This window comes from Zootermopsis nevadensis, unplaced genomic scaffold (genome assembly GCF_977971745.1).
Source record: "Zootermopsis nevadensis isolate Lab colony 2312 unplaced genomic scaffold, Znev_1.0 Znev_ptg000199l, whole genome shotgun sequence".
NCBI lineage: Eukaryota > Metazoa > Arthropoda > Insecta > Blattodea > Termopsidae > Zootermopsis > Zootermopsis nevadensis.
The window spans coordinates 7866-35197 of NW_028259330.1; the positions used below are offsets into that span (position 1 = coordinate 7866).

A 27332-nucleotide genomic window follows, 5' to 3' on the forward strand; every position below is an offset into this window, starting at 1 on the left:
AGCTAGTAAAGTAAGTCCCGCCTTTCAAGGAACACAAAGGTTTGTTGCCAACTGGTCCTTATTGTGAGCCACAAGAATACAGTTCACAGCTTCCTATCCTATTCCAATAAGATGAACTTTAATATTATCATTTCAACTAAGCCTCCATCTCCCATGTGGTCTGACTGATTAAATTTTTTTATCTGGATAAGTTTAAATGAATAACAATGAAGTGCCTGTTTCCATTTGTGATCCTTACAATTACTGATTCAGGATGCTAATCTACAGGTCATCCTCTCAACCACAATGCTGTAAAAGCTGGACCACATAGTATGTAACCACTAAACTCACTTCCAAACAAACATTTATTTTGACCTATCTAAAGAATTAAACAAAATTAAACTAACCAATTACAACTTTAAATTCATTACATAATTTCAGTGCCAATTCACAAAGTCTCTTGTTTTAATTTCATGCCAGAAAATCAGCTATCACTCCCAGAAAAGCAAGTAAGCTCTTATGCAACTGGGGAATGACAAAAATCAGCACATATTAAAAATTCTCTCTTTTTGATTCAGACAAAACTAAGTTACATTCATCTACAGAAAACTTATGAATGAAAAATCCACACTTTAGGTGCTACAGCAAGAACAGGATATACAATAACAGAGTCATAGCTCTATACCCTTAACATGACAAACAATCAAACATGCAATATTTGAAAATGAATAAGAAAAGAGTGAACCAACTCAAATCAGCTAATCTTCAAGACAAAAATGTACATTATAACATTTTATCTAAACATGAACAATTATGCAAATTTAAGACAGGTTTTATTTCAACAAAAATTCTGATTGTGGACTTTATTGTAATAGTGAAACTGGCATATGTTCCAAGAATTTATAAATAAGAACAATACATTAAATAAATCACCATTTCAGATGGAAATTTTATTTTAAAACATAAAATAATATTTATAAGTCAAAGAGATTAAATATTGCACAAATGTTCAAATCTTAGAAATCAGGTGAAAACTTGTTAACATGTGGTACTTTGTTCACTGGCAGTAAAAAGGTTCAAGTAGGAGTCTCTAACCTTACAAAGTTGGTCTCTGGCTCCTTGCAGATACAGTTCATGAGACCCAAAATGCCATTGAGTGGTGTATCCTGAGCTACAAGGATAATGCGATGCTTAGTGTTGCTTTGGATGACAGTCTGCATTTGTGGCAGCCAATCATAGTTCTGGACTGCAATGTAGATCACAACTGGATTTTCCACCATCAATCCCTGAAACAGATTCCACATACGCTTTCTACCAAAATATATATTCTAACAAAAAATCATTTAGTTTACCCAAAGTTTCTTGATGAGCTGATGATCATACTGCCACCTCTGGCTTAACTGGGATTACTTTTTATTAATCATTTTATGGAACAAATCAATGTATTACTTATACAGCATTAAATAACATAATAATTACACTGGATGAAGTGAAAAGTATAAAGAAGGATGATTCAGTATAACCTGTACATTGATTATGTTGTTGTGGGTTGTGATGCCTTGTAGATTTATAGGTAGAATCCAAGATTTCAGAGAAAACTACTGTTTCTACCTTCAGCCTTACACGGTGTCATAACCCAGATGACTATCATCATATTGTCATCTTTACCATAGTGAAAATGTCAGATCTCACAAAGCTGCACAGTGTTCAATACGTAGAAGGGTAAGCATGCTGCTCAGGCGCATGACTCAAACAAGTTAATTGCAGTTTCAGAGCATAATCATACTCTAAAACGGGTCTCTGATGCTCTTGTCAACCCAAGGTGGTAGATTTCCTCTTATATTATGAAATGGAATTACATAACTTGTAAAATTTACTGTAAAGACATTATCCTTATTTATACAAACTGAAAATCTCAGAATGCCTTTTCAGTAATTTCACTCACATCCATACTTATATCTTTTAATGGAGTTTTACTTTTAATCAGTTAAACACATACATATATAAAAGAGGCTAAAAAGCAGCATTACAGTAGACTTATAGCAAAATCAGACAATAAAATAAAAACAACATGGAACATAATAAAAAGGGAGACAGGGAAAATATATTTATCAGAACAAATGCCACCTCTTCTAATAAACAATGAAAAAGTAAATGATCCTGGAACAGTGGCTAATGCCTTCAATAAGTTTTTTCTAACAATTACTGAAAGCTTAAATTTAAATCAAACAGGGACAGAAGATGCTGTTTCCACTTTAAAAGCTGCATTTCCTGTAAACTTTTCTGGTTCTAATATCATTCCAACCACCGAAACTGAGGTGAAAAGTGTAATAAATTCCCTCAAATCAAAAAACTCATCAGGTTATGATGAAATAAGTAAAATTTTGAAGGCTTGTTCAGCTCTAATTAGTCGTCCATTAACCCACATTTGTAATCACTCATTATACACAGGCATTTTCCAGGACCACCTTAAAATATCAGTAGTACGACCACTGTACAAGAAAGGGGACAAAACCAATATGACAAATTACAGACCAATTTCACTTTTAACTACCTTTTCTAAAGTGCTTGAGAAGATTATGTACAATAGATTAAGTCATCATATGCATGCTAACAACATATTAGTCCAGGAACAATTTGGCTTCAGGAAATGTGTATCCGCTGAAGATGCTGCTTTCAAACTAACAGACAATGTTCTAAAATCTGTTAACCAAAAAATGCATGTTGGAGGAATTTTCTGTGATTTAGCAAAAGCTTTTGACTGTGTAAATCATGAAATTTTGTTGGATAAATTGCATTTTTATGGCATTCAAGGAATAGCAGCGCAATGGTTCAGATCCTATTTAACAGATCAAAGTAAAAGCACCTAAAAACAAACGAAATTTTTTCTCAAACTGGGGAACAATAAAACATGGAGTCCCCCAAGGGTCAATTTTAGGTCCCTTGCTTTTTATAATATACATAAATGACCTTCCTCCAATAATAAAAACAATAAATACTTCAACAGAACCCATAATATTTGCTGATGACACAAGCGTTATAATTTAAAATAAAAATTTTGATGATTTCTGTTCAACATCAAACATAGTTCTGTCTCATATGAGTAAATGGTTTACTGCTAACAAGCTGACCCTAAATCTAGATAAAATTTATAACAAATAACTCACCACAATGTGCTTCAAGTATTGGTTATGATGCGAAGTATATACAAGAGTCGATAAACACAAAATTATTGGGTTTGAAAATTGATAATCACCTAAATTGGACTAATCATATTGATGAACTGATACCTAAGTTAAGTGGCGCATGTTACGCAGTTAGATCTCTGTTCCACGTCAGCAACACTGACACACTCAGATCAGTATATTTTGCATATTTTCACTATTTAATGAAATTTGGAATAATTTTTGGGGGGAAATTCATCAAACATCAAAAAGATATTCACTTTACAAAAGAAAATTGTTAGGTTATTGGCTGGTGTAAAACCTAGGAATTCATGTAGAAGTCTATTTAAGAGATTAGAGATCTTAGCTCTCGTTAATGAACTTTATTGTAAATAACCAAGAACTCTTTCAAACTAATTCTGCTGTACACAGCGTCAACACAAGGAATAAAAATCAGCTTCATAGACCAATTGCCAGTTTTCAGAAGAGTGCATATTATGCAGGGATCAAAATTTTCAACAGTCTACCATCAAATCTCACAAGTCTTGTAAATAAAAAGGCACAATTTAAATCAGCATTGAAGAGATACTTAATTACACACTCCTTTTACTCTGTCGATGAATTCCTAATGTCTACAAGTAAGTCGTAATTTATCCTTTGTATTTTTGTGACATTTATATGACTTGTATTTGTATAACATGTATTGTATTATTATGACTTATTCTACATTCTATTGTCATCTGACTAACTTATGGATCCATGGAATGTAATAAAGATGCATGTATGTATGTATGTCCAATCAGGATAATACTTGGAGGGTGGTTTGGCATTAGATGTGTGTGTGTTTGTGTATGAGTAAGTGGCAGTACAGAACAGATTTATTTATTTTCATATCTTGGACCCCCATTAAATTACTTTAATAACCAAATTACAGTCTACTAGTGAAGGGAAAAGGTTGTGTTGTGTTTTGGAAAAAAAACACTTATATAAGAGCATGTGCGAATTCAATAGAACAATTTGCGCGGTCTTAGATTTATTTGCTGTGCTCCCATCTGAAACATGAATTCCTGCATTTACCCCAGTCAGGCAGAGAGGCCATTGGCAAATATATCTGGGGACAATGCCACAGAACGTCTGCATATATAATAAGATTCTCCGCATCATTTCCTATAATTGTGATCTGAACATGGCACGATATAGCATATACTTGAAGACGGCCGTCTTCCGGGTTGTTGCGCCGTGCAGTCTGGTAGAAGTTTACTGACGTTTCAGAGGTCCTTGCTGCCTCCATTATCAGGGCGATAGGTTACTCATAAAAAACAACCCAGTCTCACTGCCATAAAAACCTCAAATCCTACATAGCATATGGTTAGGTTAGTATGAAATGTGTATTTGTCTATATAATGATGCATTATCAAATCCACTATATTTACTGCATTTACTTAAAAGATATCAATACAATAAAATGAGGTGATACATGATTATCTCTGCACCTTTTATGTTCCCCATCTTCACAAAAAGGTTCACATTTCAGAAGGAAAAAAATTGAACGGGGAGGGGGGGGGAATGTACTAAAAAAGATGCTCTCCATATACATATAATTTTATGGAAGCTCTAATTTTATGTTTTCAAGCTAATTTATTCTTTTAAAATATCCATCGAAGCACAATATTATATCTGGATGAATTACTTTGTATTAGCAGATCGTTGAAATGTATGACTAAGTGATAGATCTCTTACATGTATAGAATTATAGTATCCTTTAAAGCAGAACACATTTTGTCACCCGAATATTAGTAATTTTAATTTCTGTTATCGTAACATGCTTGTATTTAATTCTTTGGATAAGTCGACATGACTATAAGAGAACGATAGATAAAAACACTTAACTTAAATCTTGAAGAATTCCGTATCTTTATATATTGTATGAGATTTTGATGATGATATTGGTTAATTATTAAATATCTAAGATTGTAGCACCTTATTGGATTGGGAGAAGATTTGGAAGCAGATTTCTGTACTGAAAAAGACAGTCCGAGAATTGGGCCACATGCAGTTCCAGATATTTACAGAAGTAAGGTTTAATAGAAATAAACAGAAATCAGGATTTAATAAAAAAATATGCCTGTAGTCTGTATATAATTTCATTACATCGTCACACTCATAGCTGTAAATATGTTTGTATATCCTCCGATTTGTGAAGTAGATTCTACTTCACTTGTATTTTAGATTTAATTTGTAGTTTAAACAAGACTACTGTGTTTTTACAAAACCTGATGATACATATATATTTATATATTTTAAATCTTGTCCGTCTAATCACAATAAACTCTTATTAAATATTAAAATATTACAATAATTAACATTTAAAATATATCAAATGATGTTCTTTATCGAAATATTCGATTTACATTAGACCATCATTTTTTCACGACATGTTTCAGTTCCTAAAAGAACTATCTTCAGGTGAATATAATTATATGAAGATTCAAATCAATAATAACTTAAATACAATTTCTATATATTATTTTAGCGCACATTTTTATCAGATATCAAACGATGTTCTTTTCCAGATTTTATTCCATTTTAATAGCATACTCGATGTTGTTCTGTATATGTACATCATGCTCGATATGACTTTGGTGTTAATTATTGTAATATTTTAATATTTAATAAGAATTTATTGTGATTAGACGGACAAGATTTAAAATATATATTTATTATATCACAATATGACGCAACTTTACCATCTCCTGATGATATATGTTTCTAGATTTTCCAAAGTACTCAATAAAATTATTCTTTTTTCCATTTCTGTTTGTTTGTTTGTTTATTTCAAAACCCAGTGTCGTCATTAGTTTTCACATGACAAAACTTCCTCACAATAAGAGTGTTAACCACTTTCTTGTCGAATGTAATGTTCGTCTTCTGGACTGAGGCTTGTAAGTAGATTGTAACATTTTGGATTGACGTACGTCCTCCATCTTCCAGGGTGAAGTGATGATAGATGCAGTATCTTTTACCAGTGTGTTCACGTCCACCTACTTACAAGTTTAATCGACATTCAAACTCAGAAGACAAACACTGACATCTTGTCATGAGAACCTCAGGTCTCATTTGAAATTTGTCATAATTATAATAATTTTTCTGAAAGGCGAAGCTGATTTACACGAGTATAACATACCTTTGAAGCAGAAGAAAAGAAAAGTCAATAATGAAGCAATCATGCAGTTTCAGCTTCTTCTGAAGAATGAAACAAGGGAATCCGTTTATGAAGAAAAGTAGAGAAAGTAGAGAGAGAAAGGTGAGTTTGGTTGTATCGATCAGGGCCCTGAAAACCAACCAGACCACTAACACGGCCCTTTTCAGGGCCCTGATCCATACAATCAAACTCACCTTTCTCTCTCTATTTTCTCTCCCTCTCCCACTCTCGCCCACGTGCTACCATTGGTCCAATCCCATAAATGCTCCCATTGGCTCGGGGCAGGCTACACCTTTCACTTCCCGGCCTATAAACCCAGCACCTCACACCCTATTGGCATATTCATCGCCCTGATGACGGAGGCAGTATGACCTCTGAAGCGTTGGTTAACATTGACCAGACTACACAGCGCAACAACCCAGAAGACAGAAATCTTCATACTCATCGCCCTGATGACGGAGACAGTATGACCTCTGAAACGTCGGTAAACATCGACCAGACTACACAGCACAATAACCCAGAAGACGGATATCTTCAAGATACAAGCTCCTTCTTCTTCACTGTGTATTATTACCCCTGCATAGATCATCCATCCTGTAAGTAAAAATAATATATTATGATATTAAAAGGAAACACTGTCATATAGTTAAGCAGTGTTATTCTACTGACGAAATAAGCAACAGAAACATGTGAACTATCTATTTGTTAGCTAAACAACCAAATCATGCACACAGCAAGCTAATAAATGAAAGTGCTGGCACACAATATAAAAAAAAACAGACTAGAATTGTATTCTCGTGAGCCTACTGACAAGGCAACACTTTTAATGCTGCAGAAGTTAACTATTAATCTGTATTTCATGATAACAGGTACACAAACTTAGTCGGTAAACAACGAACTTTTAAAACTCTTAAAATGGCATTGCAGGGGCTGGAAAAGATTTACCACTCACAGAATAGCAAGTATAATTTATGCAATATAAAGCATTAATGTGCACACATGCAGGCACACGTATGCGCACACACAACATCCTATCCAACTTCAAACTTTTCACCAAATGTAACAGCAAAAAAGATTAAATATTCCAAGAACCCTCCAACCCAACCAGACACTGAAGATGAACGTGGTTGATACAGAGAAGAGGCTTAGTATTCTATCTTGCTCTTAGTTTATTTAGTACCTGTGTATTGTAACATCCCCATGGGACTGAATGGCGGATACGCGTTGTGCGGTGAGGAAGATAAACTGGAAGTCTGTCTTCTGTCGGGGATGGTTCGAAAGTAAATTCATGATCCTTTGATGATTCATCATATCCTGAAATATAAAATATTTAACTAAAGAAGCAACAAAAACCTTAAAACAAGGACTTACAAAATCACCTATGAAATGCCAATGTAAGGATAACATTTATACAAAGCCTACTCTGCTTCCTATAAATCATGTGGCCTATTTATTCGTTCTACGTGTCGTCTGGTGACGGCGTAGCTTACAGTTCTCATACAATTTACTCTGAATACCATGCATGGCACAGGTCACATTTGAGGATTATGTCTACGATACCTCAGTCTTTGTGGAAATCACTATATTAAAATTAAAATTAAAATATGGTGTATACAGTCACACGCTAAAGTTAGAAATGTATTCCAACTATGAATTTGTGACTCATGAATTCAGAGTGAAAAGCAAACTAGAAGGGATTTATGTACAATGATTCTGTCAAAATAAATACATTAACATCATCACACAATTCTGTTGGCCATACACATTTGAAAATATGCAAAATACTGGGCAAATAAATTGTAAAATATGGTACAAAAATCGATAAGGTGTAACATATACAGAAGAAGAATGCAGACCAGATACAGCGCAGAATTAAAACAAACAAGGCAGAGTTACAAGGGAACCAGGGAGATGCTGGCAAGGTGATGAGGCTGATAAAGGCATTAAGATACTTAATCCATGAAGACGAGAAGGTATAAATGAATGAGAAAATGAAAGCCACAAACAATCATTCAAGGCAGAATTGGCACAATGCCTGTACCAAGTACCACAAACTAATTTCTAGGTAACAGGAAACAAGAACAAAAGGATTTGCGAAGTCCTATTTCTCACTGTATTGTACTCTTTGCTGCTCTTACCGCAGAGAAATAAAATCCATCCAAGATATAGAAAGGTGGCTTAATAGCTTCCCAAAGGGCCATGATTAAACAAACAATGGCGTATGAACAATCTCCTGTAGGCATGATGTCTTCTACATGAGGGTCATTCATAGACGACACTTTCACTTCCAACGTCTGTTTTTGGTGATCAATCTTAATTTCACCCTGCAATCAACATTTGCCAAAATCAAAGTCTCTGAGGAGACACAAACACATTACAAATTAAAAACATAGTTAACAGAACACATAAGAGGCCACAAACATCAAACATCTGATTCAGCTTTCACTATCAAACCCAAAACACTTTTGCCTACATACGATGTAATTTACTTCTATTAATTTTTCACTTAAAATTAAATATCATCCCACCACACGTCTGACAATACGTTGGATTTGAGAGAGACTACTTGTCCATAAAACAGAAAAGTTGAGAAGTACTGTTTTAGAGAAATGTTCTGATTCTTACTTTGCGTCCGCACCCTTGGAGCAAACTCTCGAAAAGGGACTTCACTTGCAAATCAATCATATCACGTGGTTCGATCATGTTTTCTAGATCCTGAAACATACAAAACAGAAACTAAATAACCACAGAAGAAACAGTTCAAATTCCTATAAAATTAGACAACAGCTACTACAGTCTTCAAAAATGCAACTCAAAATACCTGGTAGGGCAGGAGTACCTGAACAGCTGCATTTTCACCTTATCCAGTGAAAAATTATTAGCCACAGTTACTAGGATTCATACTACCCACGTAACAAATATCAACAATTCAGAGGAACATACTGCCTCGATATTTTCAGCCCTAAAGATGGAAGCAGGACGTTCCTCAGGAATGTTGGTATTTACATACAAATCCACATGGATTTACAACCCACAAGACCAATATTTGCGGATTAACAACAACGGCTTCATGAATTCATATTTAACAACTTAACAAATGTTTAACAAGCTAAGAAATGTATGCACAGCGTAACAGTGATGGTCCAATGTCTGTGATGTCAGTTGTCTGGAATCAGCAACAATTGATCCATAACCACTGTGCCCCTGCCAGCAGCTTCCAAAGTCTGATTTCTCACTCAAATGAAAGTAGCATTTTTTAAAAAATGTGCATTTCTCATTTAATAGTACCACACCAAAGGAGTTGCACTGAAGTGGCACTTAATCATTGATTGCAAATGACACCGAGTTTATTACTTTCACTTACATCAAAACTTGATGTTGCAACTTCCAGTGCAAAATTTACAAGTGTAACTCATACTATTACAAAGATTTAACAAAATGTAAGCAAGCACGATAAATATGAAGTTGATGCAATGTTGCAATGTGTAGTCTGGTTGAAACTCGCCTACATCGCAGAGGCGCTTAATGCCTCCGAAACGTTGGTAAATTTCTACCATAACCTAGAAGACAAGTCACCTGATTTCTGGCTGCTTGCACATTACAATCTGCACAAATAGAAAACATTCAAATACAATCTTATTCTTCTTCAGTTGGTGGACCCTGGCTTCCTTACATACAATACAAAATTTTCCTGCCTTATTTTACTTCCCCTGAGTATTACAATTTTTAATAGTAAATGAGTAGTAATTTCTCTGGAATAAACACAGCATAAAACAAACAACCATTGCAGCAGTGTAGTTACCATGTGCTTTATACACAGGAGGTCCCTGGTTCAAATTTCAGCCTGGAGACCTATTATCCTGAGACTTCCCTCAGTCCTTCCAGGCACATCCTGGGTCAGTACCTTAAATTAGGTGAGGACAAGATAGCACTCCCTCCACACCCTTTCCCATCCATTATATATCATCTAATGCCATAAAGTCTTAACTAGTAGCTAATGACAGTGGCGAAAAATAAACCACAAACAAATAAAAATATAATTTTTAAAGCAAGTGACATCCACAAAATCCGTCACCAACGGCGTATTTCCTGAAAGGATAAACAGAAAGTGGGGATGAAATTCGAGTTTCTCACAGAGAACAGGTGAGTATCAAAGTCATGGAAGAACATATTTCCTCCAGTATGTTCCTCCAAGACAAAAGGTACCCACCTACAAACCCACATGGCAACAGACAGAAAATGGGATCTCAAGCCAAGTTAATTGTAAATTTGTCTGAATAAAATAAAACTGGTACTGCTGTTCAGTCTGATATGCATTCACTACAGCGCAGATGCAAATAAGTGCATTACACAATTTAATCATTTAAAGAGGAAATGACAGCCATCTGAATTGTAAAAAAGTTGTAACAAAACTCATTCTATTGTAAACATTAATCAACATTTGAACAGAATAACAACCTCTTTCTTAGATATTAAGGGACGGTAGACGGTAGACTACTGTCCCTTAATATCGGACACACAACACATCACTTACAACCCAATATAAAACATCCAAGCACAACCTCCAAATTTAAAGGAGAGACAAAACTTAAAACCAAACAAATCAATATACGCAACGCAAGATGTACAACAGTTTTTAAAATTGATAGACCTGATGATGATGTAATACACATTGAAACATGTCGTCAATACAAAAAATGTAACAAGATACTCTTTCTTAGAGTTTAAAATGGTAGTGACCTTTCGTTTATTTGACATCGACTCTGCACATGACCATTTTATTTGTCCTACCTTCCTTGCCTTCATAAAGAATTTGTACTTCTGAGAACTGCTACTGTTTAGGAATTCCAGGACATCTTCCCGATTCAGAATTGTTACAGGATTGTCAATTTGTATGTTGAATGCTGAAACAATTTTGTCCAGTTCTTCTTTTTTCCTGGAAATTACTTCACCTGCAACAGGAAACAAGTGAGAAATGATATACACAGTAATGTAACCCACTGACCCAAATGTGATCAACTGCTACTCCAAACAAACTATTTCATTGAGACGGTCGGGACCTGGTGCCAATTTAACGAAGATGAAAGGATAGGCAATGTGCCACTTACAGAAATCTTCAATATTTAAAAGCTGTAAATTTTGTAATATAGTAGAGTCAATCGAGACTATTAGTTTGAATGGAGTACAGTACATAAATCTTGTAAATCAACCTTCACCCAAGTTATTAATTCAATACATCAAGTAACGCGAGTTGAAATAAACTGAAACTTCCTATATAATGCTGTATATGGAGGAAGACCAACAGGACTCTCAGAAAAGAAGAAGCCTAATATGACACTTTTACGCAATTTCAGTAAAATGGGCCTGAAATCTGCGCATCTTTTTAAACAGCCAAAAATAGAACATATTTGAAACAAATATGACAAAACAGACATTTACACATAATCAGTGTGCATGGTAAAATGCCCTCTTAAAACACATATACAATCAGGAAGGGGACAAGTCATATTTTATTTATAAAAAACTAATTGTTTAAAGATAACAAATTTCTTGTTGAGAGCATCCAATATATGAGATGAAGGAAAAGCAGAGGGAAAGAAAGCCCAGTACCTTCTTCTGACTTTATTTCGTATGTGCCGCGACCAGTTGCATCGAAGCGTCTCCTTACAATTATATGGTCACCATATTGTTCTCTCTCGTAATTAAGGTGACCAGTATTCTTCAATGTCACTTCGATGGTAGCAGTGACTTTACCCTTCTTTATAAATTCTGGAAGAAACAGGAACAATTCTAAAATTCTGATACACACACTTAATCTTCCTTCCAATATCATATGAAATAAAATTAAAGTTTTGGACCAAATCCACTGTTCATTCAGTATTAGGTTAACTGAGGGGATCCTTCGCAATTCTCATGTTCTCTAATTCAGTCATTTGGGCTTGATGATATTAAACATCACGATCTTACAAAATTTACTTAATGGGTTGGCAATAAATACCATGGTATAATTTTTTTCATCAGTGCAGGAATGGTAAGTCATGGTAGGAGAATATCCAGCGCACAATATGCTGGATCTTCTCTGCCCCCTGAGTTACCAAGCTCACACATGTACACACTATGAATTATTTTATATAATCAGATTAAAGAAATTTAAAAACATAAATAATATGTACTGGGAAATTAGTTTTAAGGGAAGATAAGAGATGACAAATTTCAGTTCATTACCTGTGTAGACTGTACACTCAGACTTTTCAGACTGGACTAAATTCAAGCTAGATAAGCAAAGACTAAACCTATGACCTTAGCAACTTGTTACAATATGTTACCTTTCAAAGAGGTTCCTCTCTTAATAGCTCTTGGGTTACCTCCCAAACCAAGTACAAGAGCATAAACTATCACAGTTTTGCCACTGCCATTCTTCCCAAAAACAAAATTACCTCTTCCGTTCAGACGAACCTCCAAGGATGAGTGGCACATGAAATTTGTTATGTATATTTTTTCAATGATCCCAGATTTTGGTTCCTGTAATGTCAATATTCTTTTAAAATAAAATTGCAGTAAACTCTACAAATGAGGCAAACTTGTCCCTGAGCACTAGAACCATGCTAGTTCAGTTGCAACACATCAATCACATTTATAATAATCAATCTTCAGGGGCTCCTATAATGTATAAAGTTCCACACTTTTCTGTCAATTCATGACACACAGATTGAAACTTCAATCTGCAGTACAACAAAAGTGGAACTCCAAGATCCAAATTCTTAAAATGTTCACACATGAATACACGACTTAGAAGAAACCCAGGCACCAAAACAAATATTTAGTAACATGGCAACCTGGTACATATTATAATTTATGCTCTGCGTGTGTAATCATGTGCCTATAAATAAGGACTCATATACACCAGTTACATAGAACTCACATTTGAGGGGTGTCCACTAGAACTGGATTCGTCTCCGTCATTATCTCTTCGGAATTTAGAGGTGCTCGGTGCATCGTCTGATTCTCGAACTCGCTCATCTCGACTGCCAGAGTTCTTTTGTTCAAGTGAAGCTCCTTTCACATTCATTTTTAAAGATGACCTACAGAATCAGAAACATGTGAGAACTACAACTTTACTTCTTAGATAATTTCATAAAAATGTAACAAACTTAATTTGACAGACTTCAACACAACTTACATGCGTAATACCTGTCTCATATAAACCGTACTTCTTGAATGAATTATCCTAGAAATAAGATAGAACTTTCTTTCTGCTGTTACGTCCTCCCTTACATCCAAACTAAGTAACCACATCTAAACAATTACTCATAAAACACACAAAATATGTAGCTTAAACTCAAATTTTAAATATTTCACGATACTGTATCACATCACTACTCGCTTACACAGGCCCACCTGACTCAATTCTCATTCAGCTAGACACTAGATGTACGTAATTTTTAATAGGTCTTATTTCATAAGGAATTCAAGAATAAACAAATATGCAATTTCCACATTTACTTCTAGTCAATCAACATAATCTGGACATGTGAAGGCCAGAGTGAGCGAGCAATTTCGCATGAGATACGGGTCAAATGCCATTTTTAGATCAATGAAATCTAAAATCCTACAATGAGCTGGGTTTATGGCTTGAAATAGAAATCTAAGGAATTCACACTGAATTTCTTGGTAAACATCAATTTGGAAGGCACGTACTTGGAGGAGCTGGTAATTATATAATTCCCCGTGTTACATGATGGTGTTCGCTCGACTCGCCACCAAAGTCAATTTCCATTTATGCCTGTGTCCTGCCAGTGGTCTCCTTACTTCAAACATGAGGTACACATTTCATATACCTCCAATGCGCGCTACATGTCTCCTCCATCAAGCCCTCCTAGATTTTATTATCGTAACAATATTTTTGAATACGCTGGATACTACGTGCAGAACGTAAAGCCTTTGTGTTTGCATTTCTGTACAAAAAGTGCTCAAAATCGTTTATATCGAGGGGAAAGTATGGAATTTGACATAAACCGACCAGTCCAAAAAAAGAATATTAATTAACAAGAAACAGAACAAGGGGGAACAAATTACAAAATATTCTATCAACTGGTTTCAAGGCACACATTTCTTTCTACTCGGATCCCAAATACATCCATCCACATTCAATTCGACTCGAATGTAGAGAAGTTTACACAGCCCTGTTTTAGTTGCAAAGAATAACAACATACTAGGTCTCTCTTCACACACGAACATGTTTTGGTCATTTAAAATTACGTAACTTCAGTATCGCAAACCAGACAGCGTCGAATGACAGAATAATTAGTTAATAATTAACCGGAAAGTATTCAGGATGGACGGCCAGTGGCGTAGTTTAAGGTACCATCCAGGCATCTTCCTGGAGATACTGAGGAAAATCATGAAATACCTCCATCAGAAAGCACGGTCTTTGGGCTGAGAACAGAGCCTCACAAATACGAAACCCGAACTGTAATTATGTGACTGCGATGATGTTCTTTGTCACTGAACAAGTAGACCTATTTTCTATACGTGTTTGAGGATTCTTACGTTAGTAAGGGAAAATTGACTGCATAAAAACGTAACAAATGGCTGCTCAGTCAATATGTTCTTGAAGAAAGGTACATTTATCATTAATTATATTACAAAAATAACGTTATATAAATCAATAATGGACTGAATCGTTTCCTTGGCTTTATAAACTCGTCATTAAAGAAAAACTAAGATGATTTTGGTAAGATCTGAGTTCCCCACGGCGACGAGTATGATGATGGGGGCACAAGGATCTGAAACGGCGGTCAATATCTACCAAACTATAAACGGCTTCCGTACAGACTAAACTTTTAGACGACTAATAGTGCCTTCCACTGACGTTAAATTGTTTCGACGGGTAAGATCGAGCGAGTTCACCCGGTGACTGCCACGACTGCACACTGGCCGGCAGAAAAGCAGCTCATTCATTACAATTGCAGTGCCTAATTGGGCACCTCCAAATACAAATTAGAGAAAAATCCGGGCCAGCCTTGTGACATATTCTGGCCTCCTGACGATAACTGACAGATACAATGACCTGAATGTTAACGCCATCCGCAAGTTAAAAATGAACTCGGACACGCTGTCAAAAATGTATCCCCTTTTAAACCGTTGCTCTAACACTTTTAAGTTTTTCATTCGGGCTACTACGGCAACCGCTGCTCGTTGTTGTCCCCATTTTAAAGAAGAACAATTAGGATTCTCTTAGCTCGAATGTGACTCCGATGCAGTTCGAAGAGCCTCACACAACAGTTAAATGGAGTATTCTAATTGTGACTGCGCGTGGTACGTGCAGCGCGTCCTTCGTTCGCGGATGAAAACGGCACCTGATGTGGAGGGCAGCTGCTAATACTTTAAAGGTTGCTGTGTATGCGAGTGGAAATGTATATGGATTCTGAAAGACTAAATATAATTAATTCATCAACACAAATTACAGGACAGAATTTAGCAATTAGTAAAACTCTTACTGGTGAATACCATAACATAAGTGTAAAAGTTTCAACCTGTAGTTTAATATCACCTTAGCTGTACACACAGCCACGTTGTTCACGATCTCGCAGTTTAACAGCTTTCAGTAGAGGGACAAAAATGTTTGGTACTGGTGAACAGTTGTAATTACAACTAATACTTTTGCTGCAATGTCACTGACAATTAAAAAAACTGGCACAAGAACAAATACAAATAAAAGCTTTCTTACTCAGACTAGTGACAGAGTCCTCAAGCAATACGGTACGATCCCTAACTCACAAAGCAAGATGCAATCAAGCCATGGCCAGTGCATGCCTTTCAAATTCCAATGCAATGCCAAATGTAGAATGACTTTCAATAAAAGATAATCATCACAAGGCACAGAAAGTATGATCCCAAAATCCTAACAAGCTGTCTTTTTATACTAAAACACATAAGCTCCATTAGGCCCTCATGCTATTGTCATTAAAGAAAAAAGTAACCATATTTATTCCTCTGTTACTTTAATAATGCTTTGTCATTTCCGAGGAACACTTATCATAAACTGGCAGGAACATTGTAAATTATAAATTGTACAGAATACAGCAATACCCAGAGGAACTGAGGAAAATAATGAAAACTGAAAAGTTAGGGTATCAGATTTGAATCCTGAGACTATGGTGAACTGGAAAGAGAGTAAAACAAAGCAGCTGTGGCATATTTTGTTATATAGTTCACTGGAATGATGAGAAAACATCAGTCTTGACACCTGTAACCAATTTCAGGATGTAAGCCACATACAGCGGTATAAATTTTTCCTATTAATTATAGTTAATACATTCATTCCTCAATTTTTAAAGGCAGATATTCCCTTTTTTATTGCTACATATATAAAAATTAATTTCATACTCATTTAGAGAAAAATTATTATCGATATGGTAACGTGATACATTCACATACTAAATAAAACCTACAAGTAAATATGTAGTACACACACATTTAATATAATGAACACTGCTAATTTGATACTAATTAAAACAAATTATATAAACAACAAAATTATTATTCTTTAACCCACTGCTCCTCAGACTGTACAAGAAGAAAAACACAGTGAAATGTCACCTGTAATTTTAAACTGGGTTTAAGGCACTACAATCTACTGTTTAAAATGTTTTAAAAATAAATTTAAATGGTGGCATTTGACATCAATATATGACGATTCACTTGTGGGTACAAGTCGATTGCTGAGGTACCAACTGAGAAGCTACAGAATTAAATATGCTATCTTGTTATTTGTTTCATAGAGATCCTTGAAACAGCAAAGAGCATTCTCAGATTTTTTTGTTCAATATTTGGACCAAATACGTATGCTGCAGGACCCTTGTAAGGGGGGGAGACATTTAGACAGGGGTAGGGGTGATTTGACTGAAGAGTATCAATGGGATTAGCAGAGCAAGGTATTGTATCACCTGCCTGGAAAGAGTAGTAAACTATAGCACATCCCACAGTACTGCAGTATGATACAGCTTGCTTTTATGATATATAAAGAGTTCAATTTCTTCCCAATAAAAAATGACAATCTCATAAACTCGTGGGTATTTTAAGTAGAGCTGAAGTCTGAACTTCATTCCCTCAAATATATACACAGTCATAATGATATAAACAGGGGCATTTTAAACTGCCTTTAGACTGTTTAGTCCGATTTTGACATTCTGCAGGAAAACAAAATTCCTTTTAATTATTCCAAATTGTTTGAAAATTTCAAGTGAATCTTAGTTAGAGAATCCTTTCCTTAAAGTGGATGATTAGGTTAAAAATTAATCTTTGACGTACTGTCAAGCCTTAGAAGCATTTTGGACATACACAGTGCTATTTGTCTGAATATACAAACATTATAACAATATCATGACACAACAGGACCATATAGTCCTATTCAACCAACCACACACACACAAATTAATGGGACACTTAACCCTTAAAGCTTAGGAACATTTGTTCACACAGATCAACGCTTATATCGTCCAGTAACCGAGACCTTCAACAAAATGATGGACACCAAGAGAATTCAATGGATGTCATGGTATTGGCCAAATTTTATTTTAGATTTTAATTGAATTATTCTTATTACCAGATGCCATACTGCCACAACAAGCTGGTTCAATTTCACTGTCAAATGAGATTACTTCATCAGAGACACTCTTCAAAATTAGATGTTCTCTATTTCGTTCCTCAAGTTTCAACTAAACGTAACTTCAATACATATGTCAGTTTCTGTAAACATACGACGTAGGTCATTTACAGTATTCAAACTTCCAAAACAACAAAAATCACGCAACTACAAACAATGAATGAAGTATTATTTGTTGTGGCAACATTGCGTGTTTCATCTAGCTTACATTCAGATGTCACTGACAAGACATCATCCCCATGTGATCTTTTGGTAAAAATAACTTTCATAGGGTTGGTAATCTTAATTTCAATTTCGGAGTTGTGTGTGTGTTTGCTTACAGTTCAAAAAAATATATTCTAATTCATATGAAATTTGAAGTGCTTCTTCCTGGAAACCAAGAAGATATTTTAGAAAAGTCAAAAACTCAGTCCTGAATTTGAGTGCTGGTGATGGTGCTTCCTGTTGCTTGGAAACTAGACATGAAAGGACAGTGCCATGACCGAAATTGCTTTTTTCAATAAGCAGACCACAGTAAAAATGGCTGCAACTCCAAAAACAGAGATACGGGTGAGAAATGGCCAATGAATTTTGCTTACAAAACATCTTGTTCCTGCTCATAAGGTTCTTTTACATGCCATAAAACTATGACATGAGACCGCCGGCTTTACTTCCCCTCTGAAGAAAGTTTTATCATCCTTAAAAGTCCACCGACCTTGGCTGGGTTTGAACCCGAGAACCCTGGGTCCAGTGGCGAAAACGCAAACCACAAGTCCACTGAGGGCAACTTAAAAGTACAATAGTCAAAACAAACAGGTAAGCAGATTAATACGGAGCAATCACATTATTACACATTATCAGACTTTCATCTCATCATGCTGACTTAAGAAGCAAGTAATGAATTCCCTATTTCTACCTGCTGACTCAGACGACTCCACCTTGATGTAGTAGCCTCCACATCTGATTTCACTGTCTGTGACATGATGCCATCATCCACAAAATGACGTCCAATATCCTGGATCTTGGCCAGGCGAGCTTCTGGATGATTTCGAATGTAGTTTTCAAGGTCCTTCAAAAGAATTGCTAAATCATTTACTTTCACAAAACATAAAAGTAGCTATAGTGACTTCGAAAGCGATCCAGGAATGACACTTTTTAGGATATAAGCCAAAAGACCGATCATTTGCAGGAATTCCATAATCTTCAAACACAACTCCATATAAATTGTTTGTTCTTTAATGTGTTTACTCATCAAGGAGATGTGCAGAAGACTGAAATAAGAATTATAACCTTGCAAGCTACCCTGAAAGACCATTTCCTCAGAACTCACTCTGATCCATAAATTTCAACAAGAGATGTGAAAATGAATATAAGCCAGTTCAGAATGTAACTGCTACATAGCCTGCAGATATGGAGTCTTCTCAAAGGTTTCAAACTCAGTTATTCTGACCGAGGATTTTTGTGGGGTCTCCTTAGTATTTTCACATAAATGCAAGAAAACTGCCCTAAAGTAGACTCTCCCCTCAAAACTACCCTACTCCTATTCATTCAGTTACGAGGGAAAAAAATGTGTTAATGCCTGCACTCATCACCTTCACAGTAAATAGTCTACATGCATTATCCTCAGAAGGTAAATTTCAGATTCACTGAATATGTAACATTTGAGGTTTCCACAGTGACAAATCCAAAGACAATGATCACTGGTAAACTTATACCAGACCACAGAAGACAGCCATCTTATGTCTGGTCATCTGACTAAGTGATTTCCCTAATCGCTTCTCTAGTTTGTCCAACCAATCCATTTCTTGGGCAACCAAAGCTGATTAAGGAAAATTCTCATATTTTATTCAATTACAGAAATTTCAAAAAAACAAAAACAGATGATAGCTGAAAATAAACTATAAACTCTTGCCTGACTTACAACATAACATAAAGTCACCTGGTAATTAAACAATATCTTACTATTAAATAACACACGTAACATTTATGCACACTGAGTGGAAACATAGTGAGTATGCATATACTGAAAAACGTGAAATGATTCAGCATCTGTGCGTCAGTCACCAAGATCCAGTTATCATCTGACTTACTCATCACCCAAATGACGGAGGCTGCAAAGCATCTCAGCAATATTATGGTAAAATTAGGATGAGCGAAGAAACATAACCAGACTTTTCAGTAAGTTTGTTGAAGGAATCTGAGCAGTTGTAAGAAATGTGTGTCTTCCAAAACAATTCATCGAAGATCTCAATGGAAGCCCAGCGACACCAGAAACAAAAAGATCACAACATCAAAATGCTGATACGTTTTTCTAATTTCAACAGAAACAACCATTATAAAACTGTTAATATTTCTCCATAAATTCAAAATCACAGGATGTATCATTTAGAGGTTATGAATCTCGATGTAAGGTCATGTGTCGTACTTGCAATTTACATTTCTTAAAAACTAGCAGAACATATGAAATAAGCAATATTGCTATAGACATCTGCAACATTTCAGAAATATCTTTGACAGAAGAAACAATTAGCAGACCTCAAATAGGTAAGCTGTTTCAAAATTTAAAAAAAAATAAAATGACTTTCATCGAAGATACTGAAATTTTACAGTCCAACAGTAAAGCAGATAAAAAGTTATACAAATTAGGGGACTTGTTTACAAATAAATCAGACATCTCACCAAATGTAAGTTAATAAGGATGGATTCTCATTCTGATACAAAATCTTAAGAACCAACATACTGCTGCAAAAGTTGTCTCATCTGCTGACTTACAAGCGGAAGTAGAGTCAAGTCAATGTGTCAAAACTCCTGGAAAACTTCAGAAAGAACCTTATTTCCTTTCCAAGAAAATCAGAAGTGATAAAACAATGGTTCATGGGTAACCCCAAAACAAATCTTCAAAATTAACAGGTCTAGTATGATGAATCATAAAAGAGGCCAGACGAGTTCACTCAAATGCAAGGAGCACATAGAATGTCCTCCTCTTTTGATGTAAACAGAAATCTGTATTGGGAGTTTATTTCATATATAAGTTTTTCTAAATAAAATGTTGTGATTGCTTTCTTCACTCTGTTGTTTGTGCAGAAATTTCTGACAACCATTCCGGCTGTTGCGCATTTCTTAACATATTCCTCCGCATTTAGTATTGCGCGACTTTTCGTTCTTCCAAAAACTCAATTTAGAATTCAAAGCGAAAAGGTTTCGATGACATCAATGAAATAAAGGGGACAATCAAAGACTAGGTTTTCAAAATTCCACAGCAACTTATAAAATTACAGAAGCTCGGTATTTGCTGTAACAGGTTTGAAAGGGTACTTCCAAACAGAACAGCATCAAATAAGTACTGAGATAAAATTTCAGTATGGAAATTTAACTTGTCACATCTCGTGACACTGGCTATTAATGAAACAATAGGAATGTGATTCCTCACAGAAACTGCAGGATACAGAATGCCGGATCTTAAATGTAACAAAGATAATACAGAAGAACCAATAATAAATATGAGGACAACATGAAAACTATGAAAAGATGCATGAGAACAGAATTCCAAAGCAACTTTATCAACATAAACCGAAGAGTAGAACAATCCAGGAATGCCTGAAAAAAAAAACAGAATAACTTTAATCCCTGTATATGGGGCAGGCCAAAACTTAATCCATAATGTTGATGTTGATCACGATGAGACGAAACACCTTCAAAAACCAAAGATGATAAATTCAAGTTTTAGATCCTTTACAGCAACACATTCATAAAAACAGGCCAAATCTTTGGCAAGATGAGAGGACAGTATTACTTTTGACAACTTATTCCTGTCCGAAAAAACAAATAACAGTGTTCAAACATTTACCACAAGAAAAAATCTTAAAGAAATTTAATTTTCAATCATACATACACAAACAATAACAGTAGAGATTCTTGGGCAATGACATTCCAGGCTTTTTACAAAAATAAAGTATGTTACAAACATATTTCCAACTCAGTCCTCAGTTATGAAGATGGCGATATGCGTTCAACCCACGAACAAAGGACAAGTAGCGGCTTTGTCATTACGCGTGAATCGAGTGAAGTTATTTACTTCTCAGAATGGCACGTGTAAAATACCCACAATATTAATGCATAAACGTACTCAATTTCCCTTGCCCAAGTCACATACATTCGAATATGCAGTCAATTTCTAGCGTTCTTCTTCCAATCACCGCCCGCACAACATTCGCAAACAACTCAACACAACACAACCTCAAATTGCAAAAAACGAATATGAACGTACGTTGCAGCGTCTTAAAGGATAACCGAATGACAACAGGAAAACCATAACGATCCACACTGCAATGAATATTCTGATTTAATACCTGGGTCCAAGAGTTACGAAGGGAACTGACCCTCAAAACACAACGAAACTAAAACAAGGCGGGGTCCTGCGCAAGCGCAAGACATCGTCACTTGCCACCAGTCACAAGTTTCGTGCAAGCAAGCCGCTCTCTCTCTCTCTCTCTAACCGAATTGCTCATGACTGAGCATCCTGACCCCACATGCGTTGCTTCAATAGGCCGTGTTCAATACACTCTCAATAAAGTATCACCACGGTACATAACACAGGAAAGCCGATTTCACTGCACTACACATCACTAGAAAATTATCAGGTCAAGACTTCCGATACACCTGGTGGTTTACTTTCATACTTTTACAGGTTCCCTGTGCTGAAAGAAATATTCTCTGTACATCAGAGAGAAGTAATGATGAACACTTACCCTTTAGACGGGCCGCTGGCACACGCAGCTGGATCTTCCTGCAAGCCAGACAGCTGATCCTGAACAACATGCTTTACTCTCTTTCTTGATGGACCAGGTTCCATTGCTGTGAACATACAACATGTATAAAGAAAATACAAGCAGTTTTCATCTAGGATTTGACATGGGCAATGGAATTTGTAATAGTGAATTGATAAGGACACGGTAGTGTTTGAGAATAATATTACGTTAGATCCCAAAACTGCACAGAAGTCTTCTTTTTTCTGACATTCTCAATACAACAAAGTTAAAAAAATAAATCAGTAATCTAAATGTAGGAATGAAACTGTATGAACCATATGTTCCCCTCAACAGAAATCTTCAGTAAAAGGCAAAAGATTTATGCGAATATCAAGGGAAACCTGAGTTTTTAAATAAGCTAAATAATGTAGAATAAAAAATTAGATAAAACCCCAAGCATTTGGGAAATGTGTGATTATTGACGTTGAAAGAAATACGAGTATAATGAAATAACAGTATGTAACGACGCCATGCTGCAGAATTCCGCCCCAAAACATGTAATGACACACACCCTACCACTTACAATCTGGTACCTTGAAACAGTGGGGTGCTTCCTCAAGTATAAACTTTAACCTTTTGCAGCTGAAACTCGTGCAAATAATATTTAAAAATCAACTTTCTTTTTCTAACAAAAAACAGCCTAATCAACTGGTGAATGCTCTTTAGCAAAATTATCAATGCTGATCAGCCTGCAAACTAGTATACCAATTCATCAATGAAGATGAACATGACAAAAATTTAAACCAATGGCAATGGTATATCACCTACGATAGATGTGACAGACATTAAGAGTGTCCCAAGTTACATCTGTCATTTCCATACGGTTATCTCTGCACGAATATCATAAAATGTAAATGTTGTGCATTGAGGGAATTTCTATAAAAGCCCATATTATATTGGACCAAATTGTATCCTTGTATTTAAATACGTGCTCAAAAGCTGTCATTACAATAAAAAAGTCATTCAAATTCTGAATGAAAGTTCTGTAACAAGTGAATAATATGGGCATGTGAATTCTTGCAAAGCAGAAGCAATCTCCTGACCAGCACATCAACATCCAGTCACAATCCCTGCAAGATTTCAACACTGGTATAGTGAAGATAGTTTCAACAAATGTTCTCAAACAAAATGAACAACAGCAAGACCAGCAACGAACATTCACATAAAAGACACACTGCACCTTAAATTCATGGGCAAGGTCTGTGTTGGAAAAGCTGGCAAACAAATCAAAAGAAAACACAAGATACACACACAGATTTCAAATTCGACGTAACATTTGGGTTGTGGGGCTTCCATAAAAATAAATCTGTAACAGGCACAGTATCTTCACTCTCAGTCTGAAGCCATTTTTCAGTTCACTGTCAATCTTTTCAAAACTTCTCATAGCACGCACCATGACATGAACTTTTGATTTCCTCATTTCTTACTAACTCTGGAGAAAGTTTCCCCATAATCAAACCAGTGTTACTGGACTCCCAGAAAACTATGCCCAAAATACGCCATCAGTAGGTCAGCCTGGTATATGGTGTTCTTTCAAGGATGGAATCACTCAATCCCTATCACATACTTTTATTATAAATTCTGTTGCCCATTTTCTGTTCTCAAATTTCCTAAGTACACGAAGCCTTTGTTTTACTGTCAGTAGAATTTTATTATGATTTTCATCCACCTTCTTTAGAACCCCCACCCCCACCCCACAAGTAAGTTGAAGGCCTATTTCACCTGTGCTTATTTAAAAAATTAGTAATGCATGAATATTCCAAACACTCATAATCAGGAGCTTACTGAACAAGTAAGAACCCATAAATTTCTCTTTCATGACATTATGCAATCATAATGTACAAAGTCAACAGATTTCTAGTACTTTCCTTTTGCAACCATGACAGGCCCAATATAGACAAGTTGGTGGGGAGTGGAAATATTCTACTTGAGTGTGCGCTTTGGAATGCAGACAAATCACATATTGGATTAACTGACAATTCATCCTCAAATAGGAATGATCATACCAGACACGGATTACAACTTAATTCAGAAGGCAAGTAGAAGCTTGTGCAACTCACTGCTAATTAGATTAGGTGCAAACTGGATACCTGTAATCACTGATGTAAGATCTAACCCTTCTTTTAGGCTTAAGCCCAAATCTGTCACCAAATACCTGATAGATGTCTACATCAATGCTAATAAACCAGTTCTAAATTCAGAATACAATCAAGATAACAATTCTGTGGTGCACCATCATAACATAAGAGGACTTTCAAACAAAACTGATCAACTATCAGTGTCCATTAATAATAAACACACACCCTAATCTGTGTTTAACCCAACACCAGAGGTAAAACTTGAAAATGTTACTTTTGGAAGTACTTACTCTAGATGAAATATGGTAAAAGAAGGTGCAAGTATTATTGCCAAAAAGAACCTAAAATTTAATTAGATAAATGTATTGTGTCACTAAAATAACAAGAAATAGACGCTGCATTGTGCAATTGGAATCTAAACATTCCAACATATATGTCCTAGCTATATATAGAGCCCCCACTGGCAATGCTGACTTTCCTAAACAAGTTACAAAGCATTATAAATTATCTTTATAAACCTACAGCACAACATCGTCAACTGTGGTCCCATTATCATCAATACAAATTATCTTATTGAAATTTACAATAAAAATGTGTAAAATGCTCGAGTAGCATCTTCCAATGTCATGGCAACAGTTAATTTCCCCATAAGAATCCAAAATTACTCCATCTGATCACGATGTATGACTTCTAGTAATATTAATAATAAAAAATCGATCTCCAGTTATCATAAGTACAGAATACCAATCAGACTCACAAATGAAGACACTATTAAAGAATGTATCTCTCATCGAATGAAAATTGGGAATGAGTATTAAACAGCCTTGATGTAGATTCAAAATTTAACACATTAATAAATAATCTCTTAAAAATGTATAAGCAAGTTTCACCACCAAAACAGTGATAAAATATCTGAAAAGAATGATTGGATCACAAAGATAAAAAAAGATTAACTAATTTGTCAATAGTGGAACAACCAAATAATGAAAATTCACTGCACGAAATATTTTAAAATACTTACTTCCTCGAGGTCTAAATCAGATTAAATGTGAGAATCAGACTAAACAACCTAGAGCAACCCAACAAAATAAAAGCAGTCTGGAAAACATGAAAAAATTAAATCATGGAAATATTCTACAGAAATATTGACCTCATTAATAAAGATAAATGATAATGTAATAAAAAATATTAAGCTCTTAGCAAATTATTTCAATATTTCTTAACAAATACAGAATAGATTAATAATCACGTTGCAAAAAAGAAGCAGAAGACGAACAAAATATGTTAGTTAAACAATCCCAAACACACGAAGTAGAATGATGGCGCCTTCGTCGTCGCGACCAGAGATGACATTATCAGAAACGCAGAGAGAACCACTATTCTCGTCAGCACTTCAAACACATGTGCAATATTTTTTGTTCTTCCTTTGTGTTCAAGTTGATTTTATTTTTCAAATTGTCTCCCTTTCTCTGTTGTTAAACATCAACTTTTCTCATGTTATACTGTTTAGGCTATCTCCATTCATCCTGTCTTGATTTTGCTACAACTGAAAACTATCCCCCTGCTATTAATGTTAATTTTCAGAATTCTTCATCAAAACATAGTTTATGCTGCTTCAATTTGTAACTACATACATTCTCTTTGGTAGAGAATGTTAGGTTCACTATAACACTTTTTCAAATATTTCTGAAGTTGTAAAGTTGTTTCCTGGTCTTTAATATTCACACTGTGTACTTTCTTCGCATTAAATCTCTCCCTATTAAGCTTTTATGCTACTCACTGGTTTTGTAACAGTCACTCCCCAACTGTTGTAACCACTGGATATTGATCGTTATCTCAGTAAATTTCTATGAAAGCTTTTATATCAAGTATAATTGAATGCTGTCTTTTGTCCAACAAGATGTGATGGATATGACTGTCTCTCTTCCTATCGGGAAACACCAAAATGTATTTATACATGTCTCAAAGTGGAACATCATATGCCTCACAGTCAGACTTTCCAATTTGGAAAATGTGTTATCTAATCACCCTAAACCTCTAAATTAGCACACTAAAATGAAGTGAAATTTTATTTATTTTCCTAATTCTTCTGTTTAGGGTAAAACTAAAGGATTTAATATAATTTAATTTATTTTTCACAATATGAAGCAATTAATTACATTTTATATTTTACGTAATTTTAAACACTGTTTTCAAGGCCACTTTCTCTGCTTTGCCATACCAAGGGTTCAAAAAACACTGCAGAATATCCACCATCCCAACAGGAGCCAAACCTTCTGCTGCATTAAAGATTTGTACCTATTCTATCTTCCTACTTATAAACAGGAACATAGTAAATTAGGACTCTACACTCAAATTCCAAAAATAGTGACCATCTTCATTTTCCACCACTTAAACTTCCTCTTTGGCCTTTCCTACCTCTCCTTCTTGTATCTGCCTAGTCTCTGTTCACCA

The 27332-nt window shown here is 35.3% G+C and overlaps 1 protein-coding gene and 1 pseudogene across 13 annotated transcripts; both read right to left on the reverse strand.

Annotated features, from left to right (window-relative positions):
* Positions 1-529: 529 nt before the first annotated feature.
* Positions 530-26029, reverse strand: LOC147870788 (structural maintenance of chromosomes protein 6-like). 13 transcript variants are annotated; one of them, XM_087341934.1, is made up of 12 exons: positions 25900-25916; positions 22741-22846; positions 18909-19061; positions 13268-13427; positions 12672-12867; positions 11956-12114; positions 11137-11297; positions 8971-9060; positions 8484-8669; positions 7526-7659; positions 6920-6939; positions 530-1265 (listed from the first exon to the last, which is right to left on the reverse strand). In XM_087341934.1, the coding sequence occupies exons 4-12, from the start codon at positions 13412-13414 to the stop codon at positions 1213-1215; spliced, it is 1146 nt and encodes a 381-aa protein (XP_087198060.1). In that variant the 5' UTR covers positions 13415-13427; positions 18909-19061; positions 22741-22846; positions 25900-25916; the 3' UTR covers positions 530-1212. The 13 variants fall into 13 exon arrangements, 11 of the variants coding, with proteins under 11 accessions (XP_087198060.1, XP_087198058.1, XP_087198054.1 ...); XM_087341932.1 differs by lacking the exon at positions 25900-25916 and adding an exon at positions 20083-21589; XR_015533161.1 differs by lacking the exons at positions 18909-19061; positions 25900-25916 and adding an exon at positions 25636-25684 and having other exon boundaries at positions 6787-6939.
* On the reverse strand, positions 23037-23149 carry LOC147870789 (U5 spliceosomal RNA; annotated as a pseudogene).
* Positions 26030-27332: the final 1303 nt, after the last annotated feature.

What these genes read in the sequence shown, in the direction of transcription:
- LOC147870788 (XM_087341925.1), bottom strand. Translation starts at nt 25,669, where the DNA reads ATGAGAGATACATTCTTTAATAGTGTCTTCATTT. An exon ending in CGAAATAAAGTCAGAAGAAG is followed by an intron (nt 11,298 to 11,955) that starts GTACTGGGCTTT and finishes TTCCTGTTGCAG; the next exon opens with GTGAAGTAATTTCCAGGAAA. An exon ending in GATGGATGATCTATGCAGGG is followed by an intron (nt 1,266 to 6,919) that starts GTAATAATACAC and finishes AATCTGTTTCAG; the next exon opens with GGATTGATGGTGGAAAATCC.